At 36.3% G+C, this 26147-nt stretch overlaps 1 protein-coding gene across 26 annotated transcripts in view; it reads left to right on the top strand.

Annotated features, from left to right (window-relative positions):
• CNTLN (centlein) overlaps positions 1 to 26147 on the top strand; it is a 272029-nt gene that overhangs the window by 160046 nt on the left and 85836 nt on the right. For 25 of the 26 annotated variants that reach the window (XR_001873367.1, XR_001873366.1, XR_001873371.1 and 22 more), the window contains 3 exons: positions 3533 to 3658; positions 8676 to 8797; positions 11492 to 11617. Coding sequence is in view for 19 of the 26 variants with exons in the window: in XM_017806135.1 (XP_017661624.1) it covers positions 3533 to 3658; positions 8676 to 8797; positions 11492 to 11617 (374 nt within the window). In the remaining 7 variants the exon portion in view is untranslated. The remainder of the gene's footprint in view (positions 1 to 3532; positions 3659 to 8675; positions 8798 to 11491; positions 11618 to 26147) is intronic. The other variant, XM_017806138.1, reaches the window with a different exon arrangement.

The raw sequence follows: 26147 nt of genomic DNA on the forward strand, positions 1-26147 counted from the left end.
AATCATTTTTAAGAATGTAAATTTAGATGTGGAAAATATGGTCATGGTTTGAAAATGTTTAGTTATTATTTTGAGGTCTGATTTTGAGTGTGGAATCATGAATCATTTACAAAAGCAGAATTATTTACAGATTTTGTATGTTCCTGTAATATTGTTAATGTTGTGTTTCTCTAGGCAGTTTTATGTAAATGGTGCATTATGCTTCTAATTTTTTGTTACCAATATACCTAAACTTATTGTTAAGTATTTCAACAGCCTATTTTCAGTGAGCTAGAGTGCCCTATTACAGTGCAAAAATCTGAAATTGAGCTTTTACAGGAAAAATTGAAAAACTCAGGTTTTAACCTAGCAGATCATAATTTGAGCACTACAGATATGCTGGAAAGCAATGATGTAAGGATGCAAAGAAAGCATGAGGTACAGTAGTTTTAATGCCTTGTGTCTAAGTCAGACTGGTGATGCCAAACATTTTTGCTCAAGGGTCTAGATAATAATTTTAATATCTGTTGACGCTGCTTATAATTCTGGAAGCTTGTTTAAATGGTTCTTGTGTTATCTGCCAAAGACTTGTTAAAATAGCTGTTGGGAGTAGAAGGTTTTACCTTATTAAATACTGAATAAGGGATTCTTAATTAAATGAACTATTTGAAGGATAAATTCTTTGTAGGTTTGTTAAAATGAATATTTATCAGATATTTTGTGGTGTTTATTGGAATGACCATCTTTCCCTGGAAGAAAAATGAGAGAAATATAAATGGTTATTATTATGATTTTATAAATGAAAAATATTTTTTTCCAAATTCTTGATTTTTCTGGTAGGACAAAGTGGGGTTTTTTTAGGAAGAATGACAAAAATGTCCTTTGAAGGTTATACTTTTGACTTTGTATGGTGTTGGATCACCTCTTTCATGGTGTCTCACTCTTAAATATAGGCATCAGTAACAGTAACAGCTATAAATTATAGTAAATGAAAGAGAGCCATAAATAATTCTGTGGCTTAAACTGATCTATTAAATTAACTGAGGTCATGATGTTTTTCGTGTGTTCAGCCTCTTCCTCATCTATTTTTTTTATTGTGGTTGAATAGAATATGGGAAACTTGGAAGAGATTTCTTTAGTAAGGTTGCAAGTATGAACATGATTCTGAATGATATAAATAATTTACAGGAGTCAACTGTCATGTCCATTTACAAGAGTCAATCATCATGTCCATTTCCCTGAAAACCTTCTGGTTTACCCGTATTTGGTATCTCATAACATTTTCTTCGAAAAATGTATGATGTTCTTTCTTAATATCCTGTACTGTATGCTATATTTGGAAAAAGACGTAATTTACAACATTTGTTCAGGAGCATGTGATGGCACCTCTGTGAAAATGTGTGTAAGAAAGAACAAAATGCTGCATAAGCAATGTAGAGTGAAGAACAGAAGGTGAGAGACAGCCCTACAAACACCAAGGTCAGGGAAGGAGGAGAGGGAGAAGTTGCTCCAAATGCTGGTATTTCCCTGCAGCCCATTGAGGGGATCACCATGGAGCAGATGCCCATACTAAAGCTTGTGGAGGAACCCACAGCGAATGGGTATTCCATCATGGAAGCCGCAGCTTGTGGGGGGAGTCCATACTGGAACAGGTTCCTGTTACACGAACTGTGGTCCATGGAAGACCCACTCTGATAAGGTTTATCCCAAAGGACCCTAGCCTATGGAGAGGCCTTATGCTGGAGCAGGGAAAAGTAAGGAGGAAAGAATGGCCTCAGAGGAAGTGTTATGGACTGACTGTAAACCTCTCTCTACACTGCTCAGAAGGAGATAAAGAAGTTAGGAGTAATGGAATGAAGTTGAGGGTGGGGAGCTGGGAGCTCCTCCTGGGAGGGGGATAAAGTGTTGATTAATTTTTTTGCTTTATTTCTTACTACCCAAATCTATTTTAAGTGACAATAACTTAAACTGATTTTCTCCAAGGTGAGTCTGCCCATGATGGTGAATGGTAAACCCATAAGCTTTATTGCCCTGTTTTCTCCTCCTATCCTAGTGAGGAAGGAAACTGAGTGAGCAGTAGAGTGGATGTTTGACCCTTTGCCAAGGTTAACCCACCACCAATGTCATTGTCTGTTTCCTCAGAGTAATGTAAATGAGACTACTGTGTTTGTCATGAACTGATCACTGTGTCAGAAATAAAGAAATTACACTCCCTTGTGTAAAACTAGATACAAACTTTTAAAACCTATTGTGGAGAATCTGTGCCAGCTTTATATGTAGATCCTAGTATTTTTTTTTATTATTTTTTTATTTGTTTGGGGATTTTTGGTGAGAGTGAGGGTAATGATGCTTTTTTAAAAAAAATTGTTGTTTGTTGGGGGTTTTTAAATCTCTTTTGTGCACATTTCAGAAGTAAAAGTATCCCAAAACCAGATGACAAAACCACCTTGGCAATATTTACATTCGTAATTTAAAATGTGTGGTATTACTATTTTGTGATATTTCATGATAGATTTTTTTTTTCTCCTTTTTGGAAACCCATCCTATTTAAAGTGAAAAGTATGTTCCATGGCATCTTGGAAATGTATCATACTGGAAAATAATGGACAAAATAAAAAACGCCAGCTGCTAGTTAAGATATTATTTAAGGTTAAATCAATTTAATGGAATAGTAGAAGTGTTGACATATACAGTATTGAAGAAGAATTTATTCTGAATTCCTTTTGCTGTAAATCGGTTATTTTACAGTGAAAGTGGCAAAATGCAGCAACAATAATCATAAATTTTTTGTTTGACTTTATGTATTTACATATTAACATTTTACCTTATTGGTATTAAGTGTGTGTTAGTATTTCTCTGTTCTTAACCAAAGTTATTCAGAAAATCTGAAAGTCTAATTTGATGAGGTCTTTCTTTCTTTGCCATAAGGACATATGACATAGAATGAAGAAAGCTGCCCAGTTTAAATGTTACTTTCACATACTCTTTCTCCAGATTGCTATATGAAGCTGTACATAATATAAACACATATTCTTGTCTCTAGTTAGTCACATTATAGTTAATGACCATATGGTCATTATGGTATAAGATCTACTGTCTGTTGTATTTATATTCCTCAAGCATATTGTTCCTTCAACTTCACAGTGTGTTAAACTATTTCAAAGGGAAAAAAATCCTTTCCCTCTTGTTTCTGGTTGTCCTATCAAGTGTAACCTTGGACCCTTATAGAGCAATTAGACCAGCCTCTATCCCCTCCTTTGTAATGAGGTTTCTTGCATTTCTGAGTCTATAACCCTTTAGTCTTCCCTAATGGGACATCATTATTCTGAAAGAAACAATGTAAATGTAAATGAATATTCTCATTAACGAGTCACAGAGAAACCTTTAGTGGTAGCGCTGTGGTAATTCTGCTTGTTATTTCTCTGGTATTCCATGCAGATTTTTTTTTTAAAATTCATTATTAGTATTCAAAATTACTTCTTCTTTAATTCTGCACGTCTTTCATAATCCGGTGTTCCAACTAGTTCAACCATGTCCTTGTTTTATTCTCCAGGAACCACCTGTGAAACGTTCAAGGTCTCTGTCCCCAAAGAGCTCTTTTAGAGAGTCAGAGGAGCTAAGGAAGCTTAAAATAGCTGAAAGGAAGACTGAAAACTTAGAGAAGACGCTACAGCTAAAGGTGAATGTTAAAAAAATCCAAACCAAAACCTGCTAGCTATAAGGTTGCATAGTAAGATACTCCAAAATAAACAGGCATTTTAAAAATTAAAAATACACATATTGTTATGGACTCTGTATTAGCGTAAAGGAGCACTCTCCGTTAATTTACCTTTTTGTTTTACTATGTGAGTAATCCTGCAGTCCTATAGAAGCTTAATTGAGCTGTCATCAATAACACATACTTGTAAAATACATTTTCAAAGTTTGTGTCTGAGAATATATATTCTGAGAAATTCTTGTACTCATATAGAAGTAAAGTGAATCAGAAAGTACAAAATTTTTTTTTTATATAGTGAAGCCAGTATTTTAAAATGTTGAAGTCAATTACTTGAAACAGATTTACCCCTGGAAATATTAGATGTTATGGCTCAGAAGTTGCTGTTCTAACAAATGCTGTTAAAAAAAACCCAATAAATAATCCTCCTTCCTCCACCCCTTGGTAGAATATCTTAATTGAGCATGTATTACAATTTCTCCCTGTTTCATAGATTTTTGTAGGAGTTTTTTTGTTGGTTTGGTTTTTTGCTTCAGAAATACAGTACCTTTTGAACAAACTATTGGGTTCAAATTGCACCTCAGAACACAAAACTCAAACCCTAAGTCATATTTTCTTAAACATTTAAAATTCATCCTCTCCTCTCTCCCTTCCTTCTCCTCCCTTCATTTTTTTGTTGCTTATGTTTGTTCAGAGTTACAGAATTTGAAAGGTGTTTTCAGTAGCCTAAAGCAGAACTGCACATATTGAACATGCTGTGATAAATGTCAGGTAAGTGAAAAAATGTGATAGCTCTACCAACCATAGTCCTTAAGCTCCTGCCTCATGCAAAAAGAAACCAATGTGATAAGTCAGTTTTAGAAAAACTGTAAGTGGGAATTATATTTTAGCACAAATGCCACAGTTCCTCACCCCGTATACTTGAAAGAGTTCAGTGCAGTGTCCTAACACATGTAGAGTATATGAAAGATTATTATAATAATATAGGAAAGATTATTTAGACTACAGATTCAGTCTTACAGGTCTTCTTGTTTCTGGGAGTCAGAAAATTAATTTTGTTTCATTTTTCCTCTCTGTTAAGAAATCTAAGGCATGTCCCACCAGCTAAATCTGAGGCTGAGAACTGGCCTTTGGGAGGCTTTCTTTTTGTTACTCTTACTTGGCCTGCCAGACGCTGATGCTACAGATTATTCTGACGTGGACTACAGCTGTTCACCCTTAGAAGCAAGGCTCACACAGCAGTGTGTATGGTTGTTGCCTTAAATGATAGAGAGCTCCACTCTCTGTGTTTTGTTCTGGAAAGAAGAGTGAAGGGAAATACTGACTTTCTCAGTAGATACAGAGGAGAAAGAACTCTCTCTGCATAACCTCATATCATAATTTGTACCATTCACCATCCTGCCTTATCTTCTATTTCATCTTAAAATATAATTTAGGAATCTATGCAGGTTTATTATGTTGCAAGTGTGGGATCTCTATCACAGCTTTTAAACCATGATGTCATGAAGGGCTAAGTCTTATATCTCCCCTTGAAACTGAATACATGAACTCTTTGCATTTTCTCTTGAAAATCTTCTTGTCTTCTTTTGCAGAATGCTTTAATTGTTTGAAAAGAAACTGTAGAGGCTCAGGTCAGCATACTAAAATGTTATGGCACTACATTCAGAATTCAGTGAGGCTACTGTCAGCATGGCAGTGAACTAAGCTGTCATAACATTAATGTCAGAATATTTCTATTGGTGTTTTGTGATTTCTTGATATTAGCCTTCTCTTAGGCATTTTTTCCAGCTTAGAATAATGCATATGAGCAACATTTTCAAAACTGGCACTTGCATTATTGCCTCCTCAGACAGGGTGTTGACTATATGACTACTTGGAATATTCTTGTTCAGAAAAATCCTTGCTCTATCGATAAACACACTGAAGATGCATATCTGGAAGATGAAATTGTGACTTTATCCATTAGTCTTTCTGAAAAACTGGTAACAATTAAAAATAAAAAAAGAGAGCGTTCTATTTATGGGTTTTTCAGGAACAGGAATGCCCCAGTCAGTATTGCAAAGGAGCAGAAAAGGACAAGATCCTATTCACAGGATTTTCCAGTTCTCCTCAGCTGACTCATTTCTGACCAAGAAAAGTTTGCTATTACTATCTTTGTTGCTTTTATAAGCGGGATGATCATGTAAATTCAGTGTCCACAGTTTTTATACAGAATTGCCTTTGTGTCTGGACATACTAAAAAGTAACAGAGCATGCCTGATTGTGCAGTTGTTTACAGAAGAGAATGTCAAAATAAATAAGAGTACTTACTGGGTTTTAAATAACGAATTATCAAGCTGCTACTTAGAATGATCCAAAGCATAACTACATCAATCTACTTTTAGTCTTTCAGAAGTAGGTAAGAGTTTTGTTGTCAAGAGTAGGTTTTTTATATGAGCTAAGAATATGTTATCTTCTTCCATATTATGTTTTTAGAACTGTGAGCACTGGCGTAGCCCAGAGTAGATAATCCTGGCTGTACCGGAAAGCTCTTAAAAGCAAGCAGAGCTCTTCCCTTTGCGTTTTCTCATCCTATTTAAGTTCTAAAATTTTTGGAGATAATTAAAACTAAGATATGTAGATCTCTCTTTAGGCCCACCTTAATATTTGTTTATGTGAGCAAGACCACACTCATGTTTAGCTCAGATTTCCCGTGTAGTCCTATTTCTTATATGGTGCTCAGATGCTGAAAATAGATTGTTATTAGTATTGTGGCTTGTTCACAGAACTGTTTGTGGAATAAACTATTTTTGTAATGATTGGGTATGTCACTTCTTGTAAGCCTAAGAATAGTAGTCAAATAACTGAATCAGCATAATTTTTAAAATTTCCTTTCTACTATAACAGAAGTTGTTACAGGTCAATTTCAACAAAATTTTGAATTAACTGCTAATCTTTTGGCTTGTCTGAGCTGCCTGCCAGAAAAGAATGGCTTTTTTTTCACAGGCAGTTGGATTTTTCCTCTTGCAGATTGGACTTTCTCTTATTGTCTTTCATTATTGCTTAGGAAGTACTATAGAATGACAGTGAAGAGCTGGAGAATAATCTGGAGGTCCAGCACCGATAGAAATGGTTGTTTTGTCCACTTCTCTAAATATATAGAAAACTGTGTATAAGACAGTTTATTTAATAAATATAGCATAATTCAATCAGAGAGAGACGTATCTAACAAATTGTGGAAATTTCAGTGTATATTTAAAATCCTGAAGTGCTTAATTCAATAAAGACAGTGATTAAAGCAGTTAATTGTCTAGTTTCTATTTCTGCAAGAGCAGAGCAAGTGATAAAGGAAGGGAATAATTGTAACAAAACGGAAAATAGAACAGGTAAGCAATAATGAAAAATGTAGATTCATAAATAGGAAAGGCCAAATTCTACAGTTGGTTGCACCTCTGAAAGGGCATTGACACTAATAAGCTTCTTAGAATTTATGCTGGACATTATTTTTCAGTACCTTGCCAGACTTGATCAGTTTTTACTAGCAATATCAAACAATGTTGGAACAATTGTTTCATGAACTTCTCTTGAAAACACATCTGTAGTTGGATTCTTATGAAAATTTCCTGTTACAATGTGAAACACAGCATGGTAGTAGTCTTTGTGTCCTTAGTCTGAGTTATATCTTGCTATTTGTGTGATTGGTTTTAATATCATGGTAGTATTTACATGAGCCACTTAAAAAAAGTCAAAAGTACTTTTTAAGCAATTCTAAATTTATTAAATGTGTCTGGTTTACAGGTTGTTTCAGGAAAAAAGCCTACCACCACCACTTTGAGAAAGTGTTTAATGGTCATGTCACTTTGGACATGCTTCTGTTCCTAAATCTCTTTGTGTTGCCTGAGTCACTTCCAAAAAACTTCTGGAATTTTGTATGTAGTAACATTTGAAATTCTAGCTGGTAACTTTCAAGTTTGTGCATTGTGAAAGCAGAGCTACATTTTAGAAGCCAAGCTTAGTCTAGCTACTTTGTAGTTAGCAGTACTCTAGAAACCCTTGCCATTTTTTTTGTAGTGGGATTTTATTGCTTGAGACTCTGGCTATTGGTGTATCTTATTTATTGGCTAGTGCTGAAAAGCCCTCCTTGCATATAAGCAGTAAATACTTGCAGATAAAGTATTGTGATTTACTTAGTTATGTAGTTGCTCTACAAGCAGAGCTCCTATTGAAGTGGAAATGAAGCTCTGAGTGCAAATTTTGCTACAGGATAATGTCTGGTGAATTCTTTATTGCTATATGCCAGAGTTTGACTTGCTTGGTACTGTGAAATACTTCTTCTTGGTATTCTTTTTATTTTTTTTTTCACAGCGCTGTGCTGTCATTTGGGAAAATCTTTTAAACTTAGATGATGTTATTTATCCTGTAATATAAATCGAGGTGTATTGTTCTGTACATTTTTGGTATGGTTTTGATTATACAAAAGCTATTGTAAAAATTGGTTTTCTTTCTTGTTTGCTACATTACTAGAAGACAAAACCTGGAAGTTGCAGGTTTATATATATATATAAACAATATATGAAAAAATACTGAAACCTTTAAATTTAGGGGTTCCAGTATTTTCCTTGAAAATACAAAAGTCAGTTTTCCATTGGGGAAAAAAAAAAGGTAGTTTGAAAAAAAGATGGTGCCAGCAATCCTTTTTCAGTCTATATATTTTCAGATGTATTAGGCCAATGTATTCACAAGGTGAAAGCTGACATTTTGGTAGTAAATTTTTTAATTTTCTCAGAAGAATGAAAAAAATATTTAATTTTGCCAAATTAGCAAAATTTTCCAAAGTAGTAATAAGAAACTTTTGATCTCAAAGACTGTAATTCCTGATCATTCTATTTAGATTTCTGATTTGCTTAATAGTTGCTAAAAGAGAACTTCTGTTTCATGTGGTCTGTGTGACAGTCTCTTACATTTTGACTAACTCTAATTCAATTTTTCTGGTTTCATACAGACTCGAGAAACTGATGAGCTAAGAGCAGCCTATGAAAAACACAAAGAAAGGCTGCAGATGTTACAGACCAACTACAGAGCACTAAAAGAACAATTAAAGCAGTGGGAAGAGGGTGATACCAGGTAAGTTACATAGCTCATTAAAAACATTTCTCTTACACAAGAAATCTGAACAGAAGTATTATATGAGTATTGAAAAGAGAATTTGATTTGAAGGAAGGTGCTATGACTATGATCAAGAGTTTATCCCTTGTTAAATCAGAATATATGGCTTATCCCTGTATGAGAAGAATTGCAGTTGAAACCAAGAGGAAATGTATCGAGCTGATACCTTGACTTATTTTATTTAGGATCTCATGGTGAGCCTGAGTACTGGACAAAGGTCTACTAGGATTGCTTCCTTATGTTTATGTAATTCCCCAGTCAATTATTTTGTTGACTGTGTCTGTTTTTAATTTTCTTTAATACAACAATTGCTGATTATGTTTCAAATGGTTTTAAAATATAGTTTTATTCATTAAAAATATAGAAATAACAGCCTCTCTAACATTTAGTGATTCAAATATTAACTGAATCCAATCCTGAAATCTCCTTCCTAATTGGGAAAAAAAATAATATGTGAATGAAAACAGGCTGGTATATGTTAAATTATTTAAAAATCAATTATTCCTGATAATTTTACAAAAAAATTGCAGTAAAGATCTTTATTAATGGAAAGAGTAATGACTGTACTACATAAAAATTTATATGATGAACATTCTACATATAATTCTCCCTTAAATCCTATACAGAACAGTGAAAATTTTATGCAGAACTTCTTTTTTTTTTTTTAAGTCCTTAGCAGACAGAATTTTTGGTAAAAAAATGCATTTGAAGTTATGAAAACATTTCACTTTAGTTATCAGACACTCCTGTCTTTTGGGACCTAGTTCAAGGAAGTAATTTTCTTGTAGCTTTAGCAGGACTTCAGCATGCACCTACAGCTCACCAAATATGTTATTTATGTGTTTTACTTTAATTCTTTTTGCAGTTAGAACAATACTGACTAATCTTAACACAAACTTTGTAATGCTCTCTGAACAAAAAGAGAGTCACAGAAAATGCTGCAAAACTGGTAGCTGGTCAGAGTCCTACTGATAAACTGTCCCTGATATATAAGTAATGCTCTGGCCTATATGAGTAGATTTGCATTGCTTTGAAATACTGTGGCATTTACTTAAGAACAGTTTGTCTTTTAAAAAGACAAAAAAGTGTGGATGAAAATAATGGTAAAGTACAAAACTGCTACACCATTTGTGATAGCACAAAAAGATTTTTTTGAAAAATCCGAGCATAATTACAAATAAATTTGTTTAAATTACAATGAAAAGGTGCTTCTTATTTAGGAAAAACATGGATGATTTTTTTCCTCTAGCTCATTGTTTTTAATTCAGTGCAATTTGGAAGTGACTACAGGATGATAGTTACTATATTCAATGAAATTATTTAATTCTGTGTCTATAGCTTAATAGGCATTCATTGTCCACTGAGAGGCCAAGACTGAAAAGATAAAAAAATTCAACCTAGATAAAGACAGTAAAATAAGACTTGATATACAGTGAAACACTGAGTGTTCTCGTTCTGATAGTTTTTTAAAAGATAAATAAAAAAGAAAGAACAGGAGAGACAAAAGTGGCTTCTGTTTCTGTTTAAAATAAATAAAACCAGCTTGTGATATGACAGGAATGTATTTGGGAAAAGTAGGTATTGGGTAAAATGTAATGTTAAATCTTCATTCATCTGATTCTTCATATATATTTAAGATAAGCGGAAAATAGCAGGGTTTTTTAATTGTTGTTATCATAGTAGAATTATATGAAGCCACACTAGAAGAGGTTTGGTTTTCCTTTTTAGTACGCTTAAACAAAGGAAAGTAGCTGAGGCAGAAATAAAAACAGTCTGTAGCAATAAGACTGTTATATAGTGCTGCTGTAATGTAAATTGTGCATTAGGAACTCAGTATCAGGTCCTTTTGTGGCACTTCTGATCCTTTATAAGTGATGGAGGACCCTATTCTCCTTATTTGTCATAGATTAGTATCTGTTATCAAGATGGCAGCTGATGGGACCTAATCCACCTGTCAGTGTACATACAACTTGCAGTGATGTACATGACTGCAAAGATGATGGGGTCCTTAGGAGGTTATCGCATTCTCTAAGACTTTATTCTATGCCCAGTAGGAATTCAGATTGCAGAGAGTTTTAAATTGATTTCACAAAGAATTTTTAATACAATTTTTAGCTTTTGCATTATTAAAATAAATAAAAATATTTTAATGACAGAAAAACTGTAAATATTTTAAATTTATTTTTCTGTGCTTTTAAATTCAATATGCTTTTTCCTTATACGTCATCTTGTCCGTAGACAGTTTATTCTTCTATTGATCTGTAGGACAATACTTTGATTTAGAGTAGGCATTAGTGCAACTTCCAGATTGGTTTTCCAGGGCATTAGGGGAGCTGGTGGCTCTCCATTTTTTTTCAAGAGATTATGTGATGGTTTCAACTTCTGCTTTCTCATACTGTTGTTTTAAGTAATGTTGATAGAATGTTCTGCCACATGTAGGTTGAGACGCATGGTGTTATACTAGCACAACATCTGTCTGAAACTATGCTATTGGACTTCTCTGTATTACCACAGTTAAGGTTTTGTGCCTCATAAAACGTATACTTCATGCAAAATGTAGATTCAGTAGATGATGTAATTGAAAATTTCTATTTTCGGAAAGCAAAACATGTAGGTATTTGAAAAGAAACAAACTGGTTTTTTCATAAACAGGCTTGAAAATAGTAAAAGCGGATACCGGCATGCAGACTCCTGTCAGCTTTGTCAAGAGGATCCTGACATGGTGTGGAATGAACTGGCTTTTTTCAAAAGGGAACACAAAAAGCTGTTGATTGAAAAGTGAGTTTGCTTCTTAAAAGGTATTTAAGTTAAGAAAAATACTGGGTTTTTTTCTGAAGATAGTACTTTGCAGACCATATAGGAGGAATTCCTTGCAAAATTGCAAGAAAAAACGTCTTCTACCAAAAGCAGAAAAGGAAAACATCAGCTCTTTTTTTTTTCCTTCTCCCCCACTCCCTCCCCCTTTCCCTTAAATCAGTGACAAGTTACAAGTTTGCTAGCACTAACAGAAACTGTATTCCATGATCTAGGGATTGTGTTAATTAATGTGGCTCTCATCTGTTGGAGGTGTCGCTCTTCATTAGCCTGTATTTTCCACACTGCCGTGCTTCATTTTTGGAATGAGGTGGTGAGGGGATAACCTAGCCAGCCATCCTTGTTTGATCTCTGTGATACATACGCAATGCAGAATGCCTCAGCTCTCTTGGTTCCCTGCCCTGTCCTGCTAATCCCAGCTGAGCTCATTATGGTGTAGCCTTGCTGCTACTCCTGGAGCCAGAGCTGTCCAAGCTAATTACTGGTAGCAGCAGAGCTGCCTGTTAAGGGTCTGGTGTGGATCTGCTAACATGGTCCTTGGTAGTGACCTGCAAAAAGCACGAGGGAGTTGCTCTCTTTCTTGCTGTGCGCAGCCTGTCCTTTGGGTTTAGTGCTGATCCCTTCACACAGCTCTTTCAGCTGTAGTTAAGTGTAAAACTTGGTGAAGGAAACTCTTACTTTAGAAAACATACAGTTTGCTGCTTTGATCTCATAATTCATAGGCTATTATACTCAGCCAGGCAAAGTAAAAAAATGTCCTTTTATACTAGACAAAAGGAAGTTAGTATGGTATAATTAGCCCTTTGCTACTATTTAACACTTTCTGTAAGTCAAGTTGATTTTTTTGTTTTAATTTAAGAATCAAGACATCATAGAAAGTTTTATTCAGACTTTGGTTTTCTCTGCATTAAAGAAAATGTGTTTTCCCAATGGGTCACAATGTAAACCAATTTTGTGCCAATGCCATGAAGGCTGTTATCACAGAATTTCAACAGCAGCAAATTGTTTTGTACTAAGTCCTTGTGTTGCCCATAAGTTGCCTTCATGTATTACAGACATATTGCCAGTAGCTGTGTTACATGGGATATTCTTATATCTGTCAGTTACAGTTGTCTGCCTGTTCTTGTTGCTTCATTGTTGTCTTTGTTTGCTGTTTTGAAACTATAGCAACAAATTATCACATGTAATTATTTTGTGGGTTTTCTTTTTGTATTTTTATGTAGGAAAGAACACTTTCTTGCCATACATGTAATTGCAGGTGTAATTCTCCTTCCATCACTAAAGAACGTGAGCACTACAGGCAGTAGTGACTCAGGAGCAATAACATAAGCCTTCTTTTTCACACAAAGCCATGCAAGAGAGGTTGCTTATGTATTGTACACACCCCGAAGGTTGGTACACTTAGACTGGTTTTTTAGAGCTCCTGTGCACTCACACTTATGGGGAACACCCTTACGTCTTGTACATTGCAGATTAGTGGCTTTGACTAGATTGTGGTGAGATGGCATGAGCAAACAGAATACAGAATTTATAAGACAAAATAGGTTCATAAAATACTGCGCAGTACTTAGTAATAAGCCAGTATGGCATTGCGTTCATTAAGGTGAACTTCTTGTGTGGGTTTAGGTGCTTTTTATTCCTTATGGGCAATGTCACTTATTGTTGGTTGAAGTAAGGAAGAAATGAATACATAACTGCTGTGGGGTTTATATCTGTCTTTCTGTAATAATGGCTGTCTTTAATTTATTGAAGCCAGTCGTCGTTTCAAGATCTGAGTTCATTTTCTTAAGAAAGTCAATACTAAATTTAGTGTACTTTGGAGATCTGTGGATAGGGCTTCTTTATATTGCATGCATTCTTTTTTGAGCTCTGTGGATAAAGGGTATGATTACTGAGTTGTACCAATTACTTATATGTATAATTTTATCAGCAGTGTAAGTAAATCATGTTAACCCATAGCTTTTGTGGATGCACTTCATTTGATAGACCCTACTGCTTGTTAGCTTGAGTTGGTGTAGAACACTTATATGCCAAAACCAATGCAGCATTGCTTAAATAAGGGTGTCTGTGTAGGGATTTCATTTTGGTTTAAGTAGTTTTAACTTTCAATGTTTAATTTTCATCTCTGAGTAGGTCAAAGAGTAAATGTTAGGAAAACAGGATTATTTATTGTTGTTTATGTGTTTAACCTGTAAGAAAGATTTTCTCTCCCACCCTCTGAGGGGTAGAGCGATGATGTAAAATGTCTTTAATCTGCACATACATGGATCTGACAATTGATGGATAGTAAATACATTATAGGGTAAAGCCAGGGAAAGCTGACTTTTTTTGCTACTCCCAGGCTCCAAAGTGATCATTACCAATATTAGCACACTGTAAAGAGTCAGTTTGTAAGGTATGAAATCTGTTTTTAAGTCAGGAAAAACTGAAGTTGCTTGGGAAGTAACATGTTCTGGTGGTGCCTAATTCCAAATCCTATTGAAATTGGTAGAAAGACTTTGTGTCAGCCACTGCTTTCTGTCAGGTCCTTTCTTTTATAAAGTCTTCTCATCATAGGCAAGGGTTGCTATGACTTTCCTGTAAGCTATTAAACACTATCCATCTTTCAAAATCTATACTAACACACAAGAAAATACAGGCTTTGGGATTTAAGTTTAAGCACCTGTTTTTAAAAAAATGTGAAATTTTCTATTTTTGTGAAGTTCAGAATGCCTAATATCAGAGTCAATTTTCGGAGATTTGTGGCATTGTTACTACTTCTTTTTTTAGCATTTTGATTAGTAATGAATAGTATGTACATGTTGTATTGCTTTGCTGTTAATACTGAAATATGATTCAGAGTCATGGGCTGCATACTTTCCATGAATTATGTATAAATTTAAGCCATTTTTTTATATAGAAAAAAGTATTTCTATATTGTTGCAATCCCATACTAGATTAGTTAAATATAATAATCATTAAACTGGAGTTATTCAGTATTTGCTCGATGTTTTATGCTTATATTTTTCTTGAATTTCCCAGTATTCCACCTGAAGTCAATGAATCACAGAATGGGTAAGGTTGGAAGGGACCACAGTGGGTCATCTGGCCCAACCTCCATGCTCAAGCAGGGTTATCCTAGAGCACAGGGCACAGGATTGCATCCAGACTTGGATATACTCAGTGAGGGAGACTCCACAATTTCTCTGGGCAACCTGTTCCAGTGCACCCACACAGTGACAAAGTTCTTCCTCATATTCAGGTGGAACTTCCTGTACATCGTGTTCTCCCTACTGCCTCTTCTCTTACTGTTCGATACCACTGAGAAGAGCCTGGCTCCACCCTTCTGACCTACCCTCTCTTCAGATATTTGTACACATTGATGAGGTCCTCTCTCAGTTCTCTCTTCTCAAGGCTGAATAACTCTCTCAGCCTTTCCTCATAAGAGAGATGCTGCAGTTCCCTAATCATCTCTGTGGTCCTTTGCTATATCTGCTCCAGGAGCTCCGTGTCTCTTGTATTGAGGAACCCAGAAGTGGACACAGCACTAGAGATGTGGCCTCACTAGGGCTGAGTAGAGGGGGAGGATCATTCATCTTGGCCTGCTGGCAGTGCTTTTCCTAATGCACCCCAGGATACCACTGGCCTTCATGACCACAAAGGCTGGCTCATGGAGAGCTTGTTGTCCACCAGGACCCAGAGGTCCTTCTCAGCAGAGCTGCTTCCCAGTGGGTCAACACTTTGCTTGTAGTGGTGCCTGGGGTTATTCTATCCCAGGTGTGTTTGCCTTTGTAGAATTCAGACAGTCTGCCCATCTCTCCAACCTGTCGAGGTCCTTCTGAAGGGCAGCACAGCCCTCTGGGGTATGGACCACTCCTCCCAGCTTTGTGTCATCAGTGAACTTGCTGAGGAGGCATCTGCCCCTTCATCCAAGTCACTGATGGAGAAGCTAAACAATACTGGGTCCAGTAGGAGGACATCACTAGTGACAAGTCTCTAACTGGATCCTGTGCCACTGATTATGACCCTCTGGGATCTGCTGCTCAGTCAGTTCTCAATCGACCTCACTGTCCACTCATCCAGGCCACACTTCCTGAGTTTGCCTATGAGAATGTTGTGAGAGAGAGTGTCAAAGGCCTTGCTGAAGTTGAGGTAGACAACATCTCCTGCTCTCCCCTCATCCGTCCAGGTAGTTGTTTTGTTGTTGAAGGCAATCAGGTTGGTCAAGCATCATTTCACTTAGATGAATCCATGCTGGCTACTCCTGATTGCCTTCTCGTCTTGAACACTGTTGTGGCGTTTACTGTCTTCCAGTCCTCAAGTACCTCTTCTGATTGCTACAACCTTTCAAAGATGTCCATGAGTGGCTCATCTGTGGTGTCTGCTAACTCCCTCAGCACTCATGGATGCATCCCACCAGGGCCTATGGACATGTTTGCCTAGGTGTTCTATAAGCCAATTATCCTTGACCAAGGAAAGGAAGAGGATTTTTTTTTTTTTTTTGGCTATTGATTTGATTTACTGTGGTACTAAGTGCATTACAGAATAATTATTTTCTGGCTTTATAGAAATTAGTTTTACCTGGCATCTTTATTAAGCACTGCTCTCCCACTATTTACTCTTTCACAAAAAATATCAAATTATATTCCACCATGTTTATCATACAGATTGAAGGCTTCATTTTTAATTTTACAAGTTACAAAATCTCATTTTTAAAATTCTCTATTAATAAACAAAACAAAAATAAAAAGGTCCAGAATTTTGGTTCACTTTGAGACCTAATCTGGTAGTTAAGAAAATAGTCTAAGTTTTAAGAGCCAGCAATTCGTTATCTTTAGAAATCCGGTAGCAACTATCAACTAAATTCATGCCCAAACTGAAGAGTTGTAAACAGAACAAAAAAGAAGTAAGTGAAAAAAGTTCCTAAGTATTCTTTGAAGTGTAAGTATTCTTCAAAGTGCTTATTAATCAAAGATTATTCTGAGTTGGAAGGTATACACAGGAATCATTGAATCCAACCCTTAGCCCTGCACAGGACCATCCACAAGAGGCACACCGTGTGCCTGAGAGCATTGTCCAAATGCTTCTTGAACTCTGTCAGGCTTGGTACTGTGAGCACTTCCCTGGGGAGTCAGTTCCAGCACCCTCTGGATAAGGAACCTTTTTCAAATATCTCACCTAAACCTCCCCTGGCACAACCTCAGGCCATTTCCTTGGGTCTTGTCACTGGTCACCACAGAGAGTGCCTTCCCCTTCTTTTCCCCTCATGAGGAAGTGGTAAACTGCAATGAGGTCTCCCCTCAGCCTCCTCTTCTCCAGGCTGAACAGACCAAGTGGCCTCAGCCACTCCTCATATGGCTTCCTTTCAAGGCCCTTCATCATCTTTGTTGCCCTCCTTTGGATGCTCTCAAACAGCTTTAATATCTTTCCTGTATTGTGGCACCCAAAACTGCACACAATATTCAAGGTGAGACCACTCCAGTGCAGAGCAGAGTGGGCTGGAGATGCTGTGCCTGTTGCCCCCCAGAACACAGCTGGCCCTCCTGGCTACCAGGGCACTAATGACTCAAATTCAACTTGCCATCAACCAGGATCCCCAGGTCCCTTTCCATGGCACTGCTTTCCAGCATCTCATTCCCCAGTCTGTACAAACATCCTGGGTTGCTTGGCCATTAATGCTAGTTGGCCAAGCAAAAACAATTCCACAGCTCTGCATGGATGTCCCATTTTGGTCTTTTCATGAGTCATTTTCCCAGTGAAGTATGCAATACTTGTGTTATGCTGCAGTCATTTTTTGTTAGTATCGTGTTGTTGAAGGCTACAAAAGCAGGTATTGTAGCCTTCGATATAGTCATAGTCATATATAGTTACATGAAAATAGGCATGTAATTTTACAGATAGAAAGATACATTATTATAGATATATATGTAGAATAGACATATATGTCTATATCTCTAGTATGTTTCTTGGGTTTTTAGATAGATTAATTAAACTTTGTCTATGAAGTGCTAAATGTTGCCTTACTTTCTATAGAGTTGTCTTGACATATATGTCTGCAGATTTTTTTTTCCACTTTAGATAGAATCATTTTTGTACCTATATTACTTTCATTTTGCTGGAATTCATGGTAAATTAGTATGTAGCTTGTCCAATTGAATGGCTACTTGATTGCAAACTGGCTCATTTAAACTAGCATTTCCATGTTAAAATTTAGTTTGCTGGGGTATAGGGATACCCTGTCCCTTTGGCCTTTATGTACAGACTTCAGCAAGGTATAGATAACTATGTAAACTATTGTGTAAGCTTTACAATTTTACATCTTTCATTCTGTAATTATTTGTAGGATGTCTTTTAATAGATACCAACAGCACTGAATTATTTGACATAATACATTTTTTGACATTAGGCATTATGATGTAAGTCATCATTTTCACGGCTGACTGGAAATTTGTCCATATGATATGGTCATATGCAGCTAGAGATAAGGAGGAAATGTTTATGAAGTGAAAGAGATAGCCAAATCATTCAAAGAACCTTTGGTAGTCATTCTTTCCTCTGAGTGCCTGTGTATCTGTGCCTGGTAGCCATGTAGGAATGTGCTCTGGATCTTTAAAGCATGTGGAGTCACTGCTCAATAGCATCCTTGCTCTACTATAGCAGATATTTAATAAAAGTTTCCTATTAGTTTTGCTTTTTCAGGAAAACAAGACCTCATGATTTGTGATTTCCTCATTCCTGTAGAGTCAAAGCAACTGTTACATACCATGTGTTGATATGTCACAAACTAGTTGACAAGAGCCTGTCTTGGGGCCGCCAACAGCATGCAATGCCTCTTGCCTTTTCTAGATATCAGAATGGGTATGGTGGAGGAAAGCTAAATTAACTGTTCTGGAATGGTGGCAGTTAAGAAACATAAACCTAGACTTTATTGATTCATCTGCTTCTTGAATGTGTCTTTCCTTCTCACCCCCTTTTTTTCTAGAGAACCTGCTGAAATAATTCACTTTCCACAATCTTAACTGTCTCTGACAATAGGAAATACATGGTCATCAGAGACTTTTATTATTTAAACCTCCACTGTTGTGTGCAACATCTGAATACTGCAGTATTTTTTCTTTGTTCCCCTGACTAGCTACATTGTATGCCAGATAATTTGGAACAAAGTGCGTTCATGCTAAATCAGTGTTAAAAAGTGTAATCTACAGCCTATAGCCCTTCTGATTTACGTATTATCTCTGTAAAGTAATCTTTCTAGTTCTCAGTTTTAGGAGTGGTGGGACATAGCAGACATCTTACTGCAAAATACTCAAATCTAGTAGGTCAGGGTTCTTGTTTACTTCTTTCTGCAATTAGTAATTCTATAGTGCAAAGGGATATATAGTTAAAATGCTGACGTGTATGTGTTTGTTTAGGTTTTGGGTGGAAGAAAAGATTGCTAAATCTGAAGTGCCATCTTTCATTCTACTGAAAGAAATTGCAGCCTAAATTCTGCTGCTGATGGTGGGACTCTTCAAAGGGTTGTGACAAAAGTGCATGATCACTGACTGATTGTTCAGTGAAAATGACAGGCTCAAGTGTGAGAATGTGAAAGAGTATGTACAAATAATGTAAAATGTAAGAAACCAGCAACATTAGGTGTACTGCAGGGTGTAGTTTTTAAAAGATCTTTTTAAGGGACCAAAGTCAGATGGAAATGCCCATGAAGTAATTTAGAATGAACATACATGGCCCTTTTTGTGAAGAGAACTATTTTTTCTAGCAAGATGCCGGTTACATTATCACAAGGTGCTGTGTCACCTAATTGTTTTCCAGTGAGAGCGATCAGTCAGGGATGATGAGATTAATGCTTTTTAATTGTTAAGCTTGTCTAGAACATTTCTTACCAATGTCTACCAGATCTTATAATTTCTTACGTCCTAGCTAACAGACAAATTTGGGGGCTTAGTGTATTTTTTTTAATCATATACGTTGGGGTTTTTCATTTCTTCTTCCATGTTCAATCAGACTCTTCTTGTCTACAGATATTTGTACCTCAGTACTCGTGCATGGTGGGATTGTGTCATGCAGTCATGCTGCTAAACGTTTTTCGTAATACAGAAGCAGAGAAAGGCAGACTTGAAGTTTCATTACTGATAAAATCTGGGCATTGTAGGGACAAGAATAGCAGAGAGATGGTGAAGGAAGGACACTGTGTATTAGCTTCCCTTTGTACTGCTTGCAAGAACTATTGCCTGCCTTGCTGTTGAATCAGAGTGGTTTCTGTAGATTATCTGAGTGGTTTAGAAATGAATTGTTGTACCTTTGGTAAGCACACTGCCTGCAAAAGGGCTGTCTTTTTCTTGCCTCTGTGGCCCAGACAAAAAGTCATCAGCATTTATATAGAAAGGTCTGATTTATGTCTACAAGTATGTATGTATATATAAAAATAAACAAAAATAATTCAGTTGGGTTCCTGGGAATTCTGGTAAAGGTAGCAGTGCTTGGTGCTTTCTGGCAAGATGAATTTAGCATACAGTGCTAGTTTTCCACTTCCTTTGCATAGTACTGATTTTTGAAGGAAAATCAGAAATTTGTATGATTATGTCTCAGCTAATCCCATATGGAACTTCAACAACTGAATTTTGGGAAGATGTAGGGACATTTTCTTCAAAGAGTTTGGATAGTATTTTACCACAAAAATTATTAAGCTTTATTTATGTATTCTTGCCTTATTTCTTGGACTCTTTTCCCTAAAGTGTACCATATTAGAATTCTAGAAACTCAGATGTGGAGCTAGGTGGACCTTTATTATGATCTTTGTGATAAACTACTTAGCTGTCTTCTGTTGCATGAGGCAGAGTATGCATATACATGCAAAGGTTTAGCCTATCTTAATGCTTTTGGATCTTTTCAGAATTTGTAAGAAATTCAGAATACATCTTCTAAGAAGTATTGGGTTTTTTTCAAACACAACTACGTGAGAATAAACATGGAATCATCCAAATTTTCCTAAAACTCAAATATTTCAGTGTAAGGAATAATTTAAGAAATTGATTTGCATCCTTATTTGCATTATTGGAAACCAGCTCCATACGAGCAACAGGTGTAGGCAATAGAGGCTTTAGTGTGTTGTCATCTGAGGTCTATATAAAGGCTAAAAGCACTGATGCAAAAATAAAATTCTCCTGATATCCACGTGTGCTGGTTTAAAGGTAAACCAGCAGGGGAAATGAACTCAACTGAAAAAAAGAGATTATAAATCAGAATAACAATTTAATAAAATAATACAATACAGTAAGTACAATTTTACAGACAAACAATTGGTTTTAACCCACAAAACCCAAATGTATAACCCAGCACCCTGGGGCATGAACAGAGTGGTGTTCTTTGGGCCCCCTGAGTCCAAAGGAAAAGGAGGGGGGAAAACCTGTTGGTGAGAGTGCTGTTGCAGTCGAGAGTGATGGTTGCAGTCTGGTTGAGAGTAGTGGTCTGCAGTCTTCCTCTGGATCCCATAAGTGGTTGAAAAGGTCCCAAGACTCCAAGATTATATATCCTCCAGTTCAGGCAGGAATGCTCAGTACCTCCCTCAGGGCGGGGGTTCCTTAATGGGCGTGAGGACAAGAGCAACTCCTATCTCACAGGTCTCTTAGCACCTAGTTTGTAGCCTGAGGAGTCAGGCTCTATGTGCAGATGGTGTAAATGGTTCATTGATAACAGTTTCTGGGAAATGGCATGGAAGGCCAAGGGAATACACAGTTTTGGGTTACACTCATCCAGTGATGAACTGGTCTCAGCTGTCCTAACTAGGATACCACGTAGTAGAATCCTCATCCTCTGTGCTTCTCTGAGTTATGTTGATGGGCAGTGATACCTCAGTCTTGGCCCTTGAAGTTGAATCCATTCTGAACTAATTACAGGTGAACACTGTTTATGAGATTGTTAGGATGGTCTTGTTATAAAGGAATGAAAAATTGCAAATGAAATAATGAGCACAGTTCACACAATGTAACATTTATATTTTCTTTAAACACTTTTTGCTCAGTCAGGTGGATTTTGTGCTACAGTGATACAAATTCAAGGTTACTAAATGGTAGATAAAATTTTAGGCATGTTATTCTACCATCCTGTTGCAAACTAAAGGTTATGCTGCATGTTGAAACTATCTTAGTCACTATCACTAATGCTTCTTTGGTTTTGGAGTTACTTTTAATTTGAAATATATCTCAAAACTCACTCTTGACAACTATGACACTATTCACTTTTTTCTTATGTGAACAGACATTGGACTGATGGGAGAGTTGCTTTTATCCTTTTTTGCTCCTGAATGTGGGTTGTAAATCAGAAAGACTTTACTTATCACCAGCAGATAGCTCTCCTTGCAATTTTCATCCATCCTACAAGTGACTGAACTGGGAAACAAGAATGATAAAGACATATTTCTGGGAAGTGAATGGACAAGTAAGATGGATAGCTCAAAGACTCTATATAGTCAAAGACTTCATTTCTTTGGTTAATTAAGGCTATACGTTTCTTACTGTGAAGGAATTACAGTAAATCATTCTGGAGAGTTTGAATGATCACAGAGCTGGAGTAATGCTGGTACTTTTTGCTTTACTCTTCCTTTGGCAGCGTTATGCCCAGACATATGTAATGCTCTCTTGCACAGTCTATATCAAACACCTGCTCCCAGGTTTGCTCTCACCTCCCAAGGCTGTCAGTTGACACATAAATATACAGACCCATGAAAAGAACATATTTTGCTGTTACTGCAGGCAAATGTACTTGAATTGTAATGCTGTAGGAACAAAGTGAAGAATTTCTGCCAGAGTAGTATTTCACATGTAAAAGTTGGATAAAGTTTCTGCCTAGCTCAGTTCTCCTGACTCTAAATAATTTGGGAGTAGTAGAAAATTAGAATGAATGTTTGCATTTTGACACATCAGACTTAATTTGTGAAAGCCTCTTTCTGTATTTTCTGTATGGGCTTTTTACAAGAGTTTGTATAATGTGCATGTGCGTTCTACTCTGGTTTTACAGAGCAGAATTTTTACCCTTTTGAAGAGTCAAGAACAGAAAGTAAAATTCAGCTTTACTTACCCAGAAGATGTTTCTATATTGTTCTATGATGTTTCTATGATGTGCTGTCTTTCTTCTCAAGGATCTTTCTTTTCTGAGGGGAAGAAAGGAGAGCTGCTTCTGCTGTCTCATTTTCCTTGCAAGGATTATTAGGCTATTTAGCTTAAGGTCTGGATAAGAAAAAATTCTCTGATACTACTTTGACCTAGTGTCTTTAAAACTTACCTTTTTTGGCTACTGTAATAAGCAATGCTACTGTCCCTTTTTAAGGACCCTGATAAAGAGCATGCAAAGCTTGCTTAGCAGTCTTTTTCTGTCTGATTTTCTTCTTAATTTGGCTTTCCAGTCTTTAACAGTCTTCCATGACCCTGGAGGAAAACATTGGAACATTTGAAAAGGCAATAGTTAACCCTTTGGACTCAGACTCCCTGACTACAGCAGCTCCTGGAGTAGCCCCCTGATATCAGTCCACACCGGCAACAATATGCATGAGGAGATTATGGTTGGTTATGCTTATTTCTCCAAAGAGTCATCCTGCTGCAGTCTCTACAACATGTAATCCTTGGGAACGAGTCAGTTTCCTCAGTGGGTTATTTCATCTTATGTATTCAGCTCTATTAGAAATTAGATTCTCTTTATTTTCCAGATAAAACTCCCTGGGACAAATGGAAAAAAAGTCTTATTGTTTGTTTGGATGTTTATTTTAGACTGCCATGAGCCTGGTCTCTTAATTCCTTTTATCTGTATGCAGGGGAATGTATGAGTCTCCTGCTTGCTTTACCTGTACATGCTGAAAGCTGCTGATGAGCAATGGCTGGCTTATGGGATGCGTATTACTCAGGAGACAGAGGTTTGCTGAAGAACTAACTAGAGTCTTCTGGCAATGGGTTAACCCAGGGTCAGCAACTCTGGAGGGAAGGAGCCCTTTAAACTTCTAAGTGCGGAGAGAAAGTTTATGCTATAGTTCAGGCTATCTTTCTAAATTAGCTTTTCTTTAGTGCATTGAGACCCAAGTGCGCATGTGTGTATGTACCTTAGATTTGGAGCTATGTGAAAGCTCCTGATGTTATCTTTAGAATTGCTGACAATTAAAAATAGTGAGTACTAGGATATTTTGTTCTAGCAAGAAGGTATATTTTGCAGACGCCATGCTCATATGCAGATGGCAGGAGCATTTCTCCTATTCTAGTAACTTGATAAGTAAGCAACTATTACAAGGAATGTCTTGCTGATGCCTAGCTATAATCTGAAAGAAATCAGAAGTAATTCCTCTAGCATAACTGATTCTATAGCACACATTTTTAATGTACTGCCTCTTCCTATGTTCCAAATTGGCATTAAAAATAAATAAAGAAGGAGTAATCAAAAGTATTATATTGCCAAAAATAGAGTTCAGCATATTGTATGATTCTGAAAACAGCAGATACTGTAGTTGTGGATCAAGATGAGTACCTTAAAAATGTATGAAATACCACTATAAACTATTATCTGGATAGATTTGATCTCTTGATTTCTTAATATCCTTGTTTTAATATTACCAAGTGAGGCTGTGGCAATCATGGTTGGATAGAAAAGCATTGATACATAAAACAGAATGGAGCACTCTATCCTGCTCCTGGTGGGGCATTTTGTATATATGTTACAAGTAAGAAGAATGATTTTTTTCATGAAGTTATTTATAGTAAACCAATCAGTTTGAGATTGTTCTCAGGATGTAAAAACAAAAGACATGATTCTAGTTCTGACATGCCATGTTAGAAGATTCTGATGGTCTTCTAGGAAGTGCCAGTGGAGTCCTGCTAATTTAGAGTGCGGATTCCTGTTAATTCAAGGATTCAGTGGCTCCTCCTTGGAGTTGGAAGTTATTCTCAGACCATCTAGTATAGAGCATTTAACACTGTTGCTGCCCTGGAGTGTTTCCTGTCAACAGAGTAATATTTAAAAGTACTTTGGAGTAGATTATATTGTCAGAAGGTCACCTTGTTTTGGAACCAGATAAGAAAATGCTTATCCTTAAAAAGACTTACTGAAGAAACAGAGTAAAATCTGCTTAAAGATATACTTACAAGCAGCATAACCTCTTTATGCAGAAGGCTCAAGGCCATCGAGAAGTTTCAGGTCTGCATAAAGCTGAAAAGCAGTATACTAGTTTCTAGGCTTTGTATTGCTTTAAGTTGCTTTTCTTCCATCTGATGGGCTATCACTTAAACTTAGCAAAGCTACTAGAAAATACAACATGTGAGTATAAATAAGAGCATGGCATTTTTTTCTGGAAAGAGTCATAAATTCTGGATTTTTTTCCAATCTGCTTGTTTTTATTGCTCTTTCAACCACATTGCAAAACCAGCCTTTTTTTTTCCCCTCTCTTTTTAATAGCAGAAAAGTCTATGTGGGAACTACATAGTTATTTTAAAGACCATTTTCAGTTCATCTAACAGACAGATATAGCATTAGCGTATTCTTAAAATTAGAAATATCAATCATGTATGTCAGTTACGTAACCTTCATTATCGGCAAATTTGGTAGGTTGTTACTGTAAATTTTCAGGGTACAGTAATACAATCTTCTTTAGGACTCTCTAAACCTTGACTATAAACTGCTCAGGACTGTAAAGACTCCCACAGTGTCATCAGAAAAGAGTTGTTTGCCATGTTTTGAAAAGGTTTTGTACCTCACTATGTTAACGTTACCATTGCAGATATGAGTTTAGACTTCTGAGTTTAAAGAAACTTTTTAAAGTTTAACTGACTGGTTACTTATTTTGTTTTGTCCTGAATTGCTGATCTGTATTTCTGGTAATGAATCTCCTTTGCCTAAGCTTATTTATATATACAGATAGAAGGTGTTTTATGCAAATTTTCAGAGATAATTCTGAACAGTTTTTCCTATTGCTTCTCAAACACATTCAAATTTAGTAAGGTTTTATTTCTGTTCCTTTCCATCAATTTATCAATGGATAAGATCTTATTTACAGAATTCTGGAATTACAACAATCTGCAAGGTTTTACCCACTTCCCATATCTATAAAAAAGATTATGTAAGTTGTCAGAGTACTTCACTAAGTATGTGATAAACTCTTGCTCAAAGTCGTGTCTGTTATCTATCTATTGTTTTAAACTATATCCCAGGAACTTCCTTTTTTAAAACTTGAGTTAAATAATAGAATGAATACACAGCAGAAATGTGACAGAGACAATAAAATGCAGTAGCAGCCTTTGACTTTGTCAAGAGACAAGGTGCAAAGATGTGAATTTTTCATGAGCTGGAAGAGACCAATTTATACTCGTACTTAGGTTCCTTTGTCTTTTCTCTTGACCTGCATATTTTCATTGTATTCAAATCCCATCATTTGTTCTTGAATTATAGTTCAATGGTTTATCTCCTCTGAGTCCATCAAGCAAACCCCTTTCTTCCAAATGGGGTTTTTTCCTATTGTTATGACTATAGACTTTCAAGTTCT

The sequence above is a fragment of the Lepidothrix coronata genome, unplaced genomic scaffold (assembly GCF_001604755.1).
Source record: "Lepidothrix coronata isolate B3197 unplaced genomic scaffold, Lepidothrix_coronata-1.0 Scaffold14, whole genome shotgun sequence".
Lineage (NCBI taxonomy): Eukaryota > Metazoa > Chordata > Aves > Passeriformes > Pipridae > Lepidothrix > Lepidothrix coronata.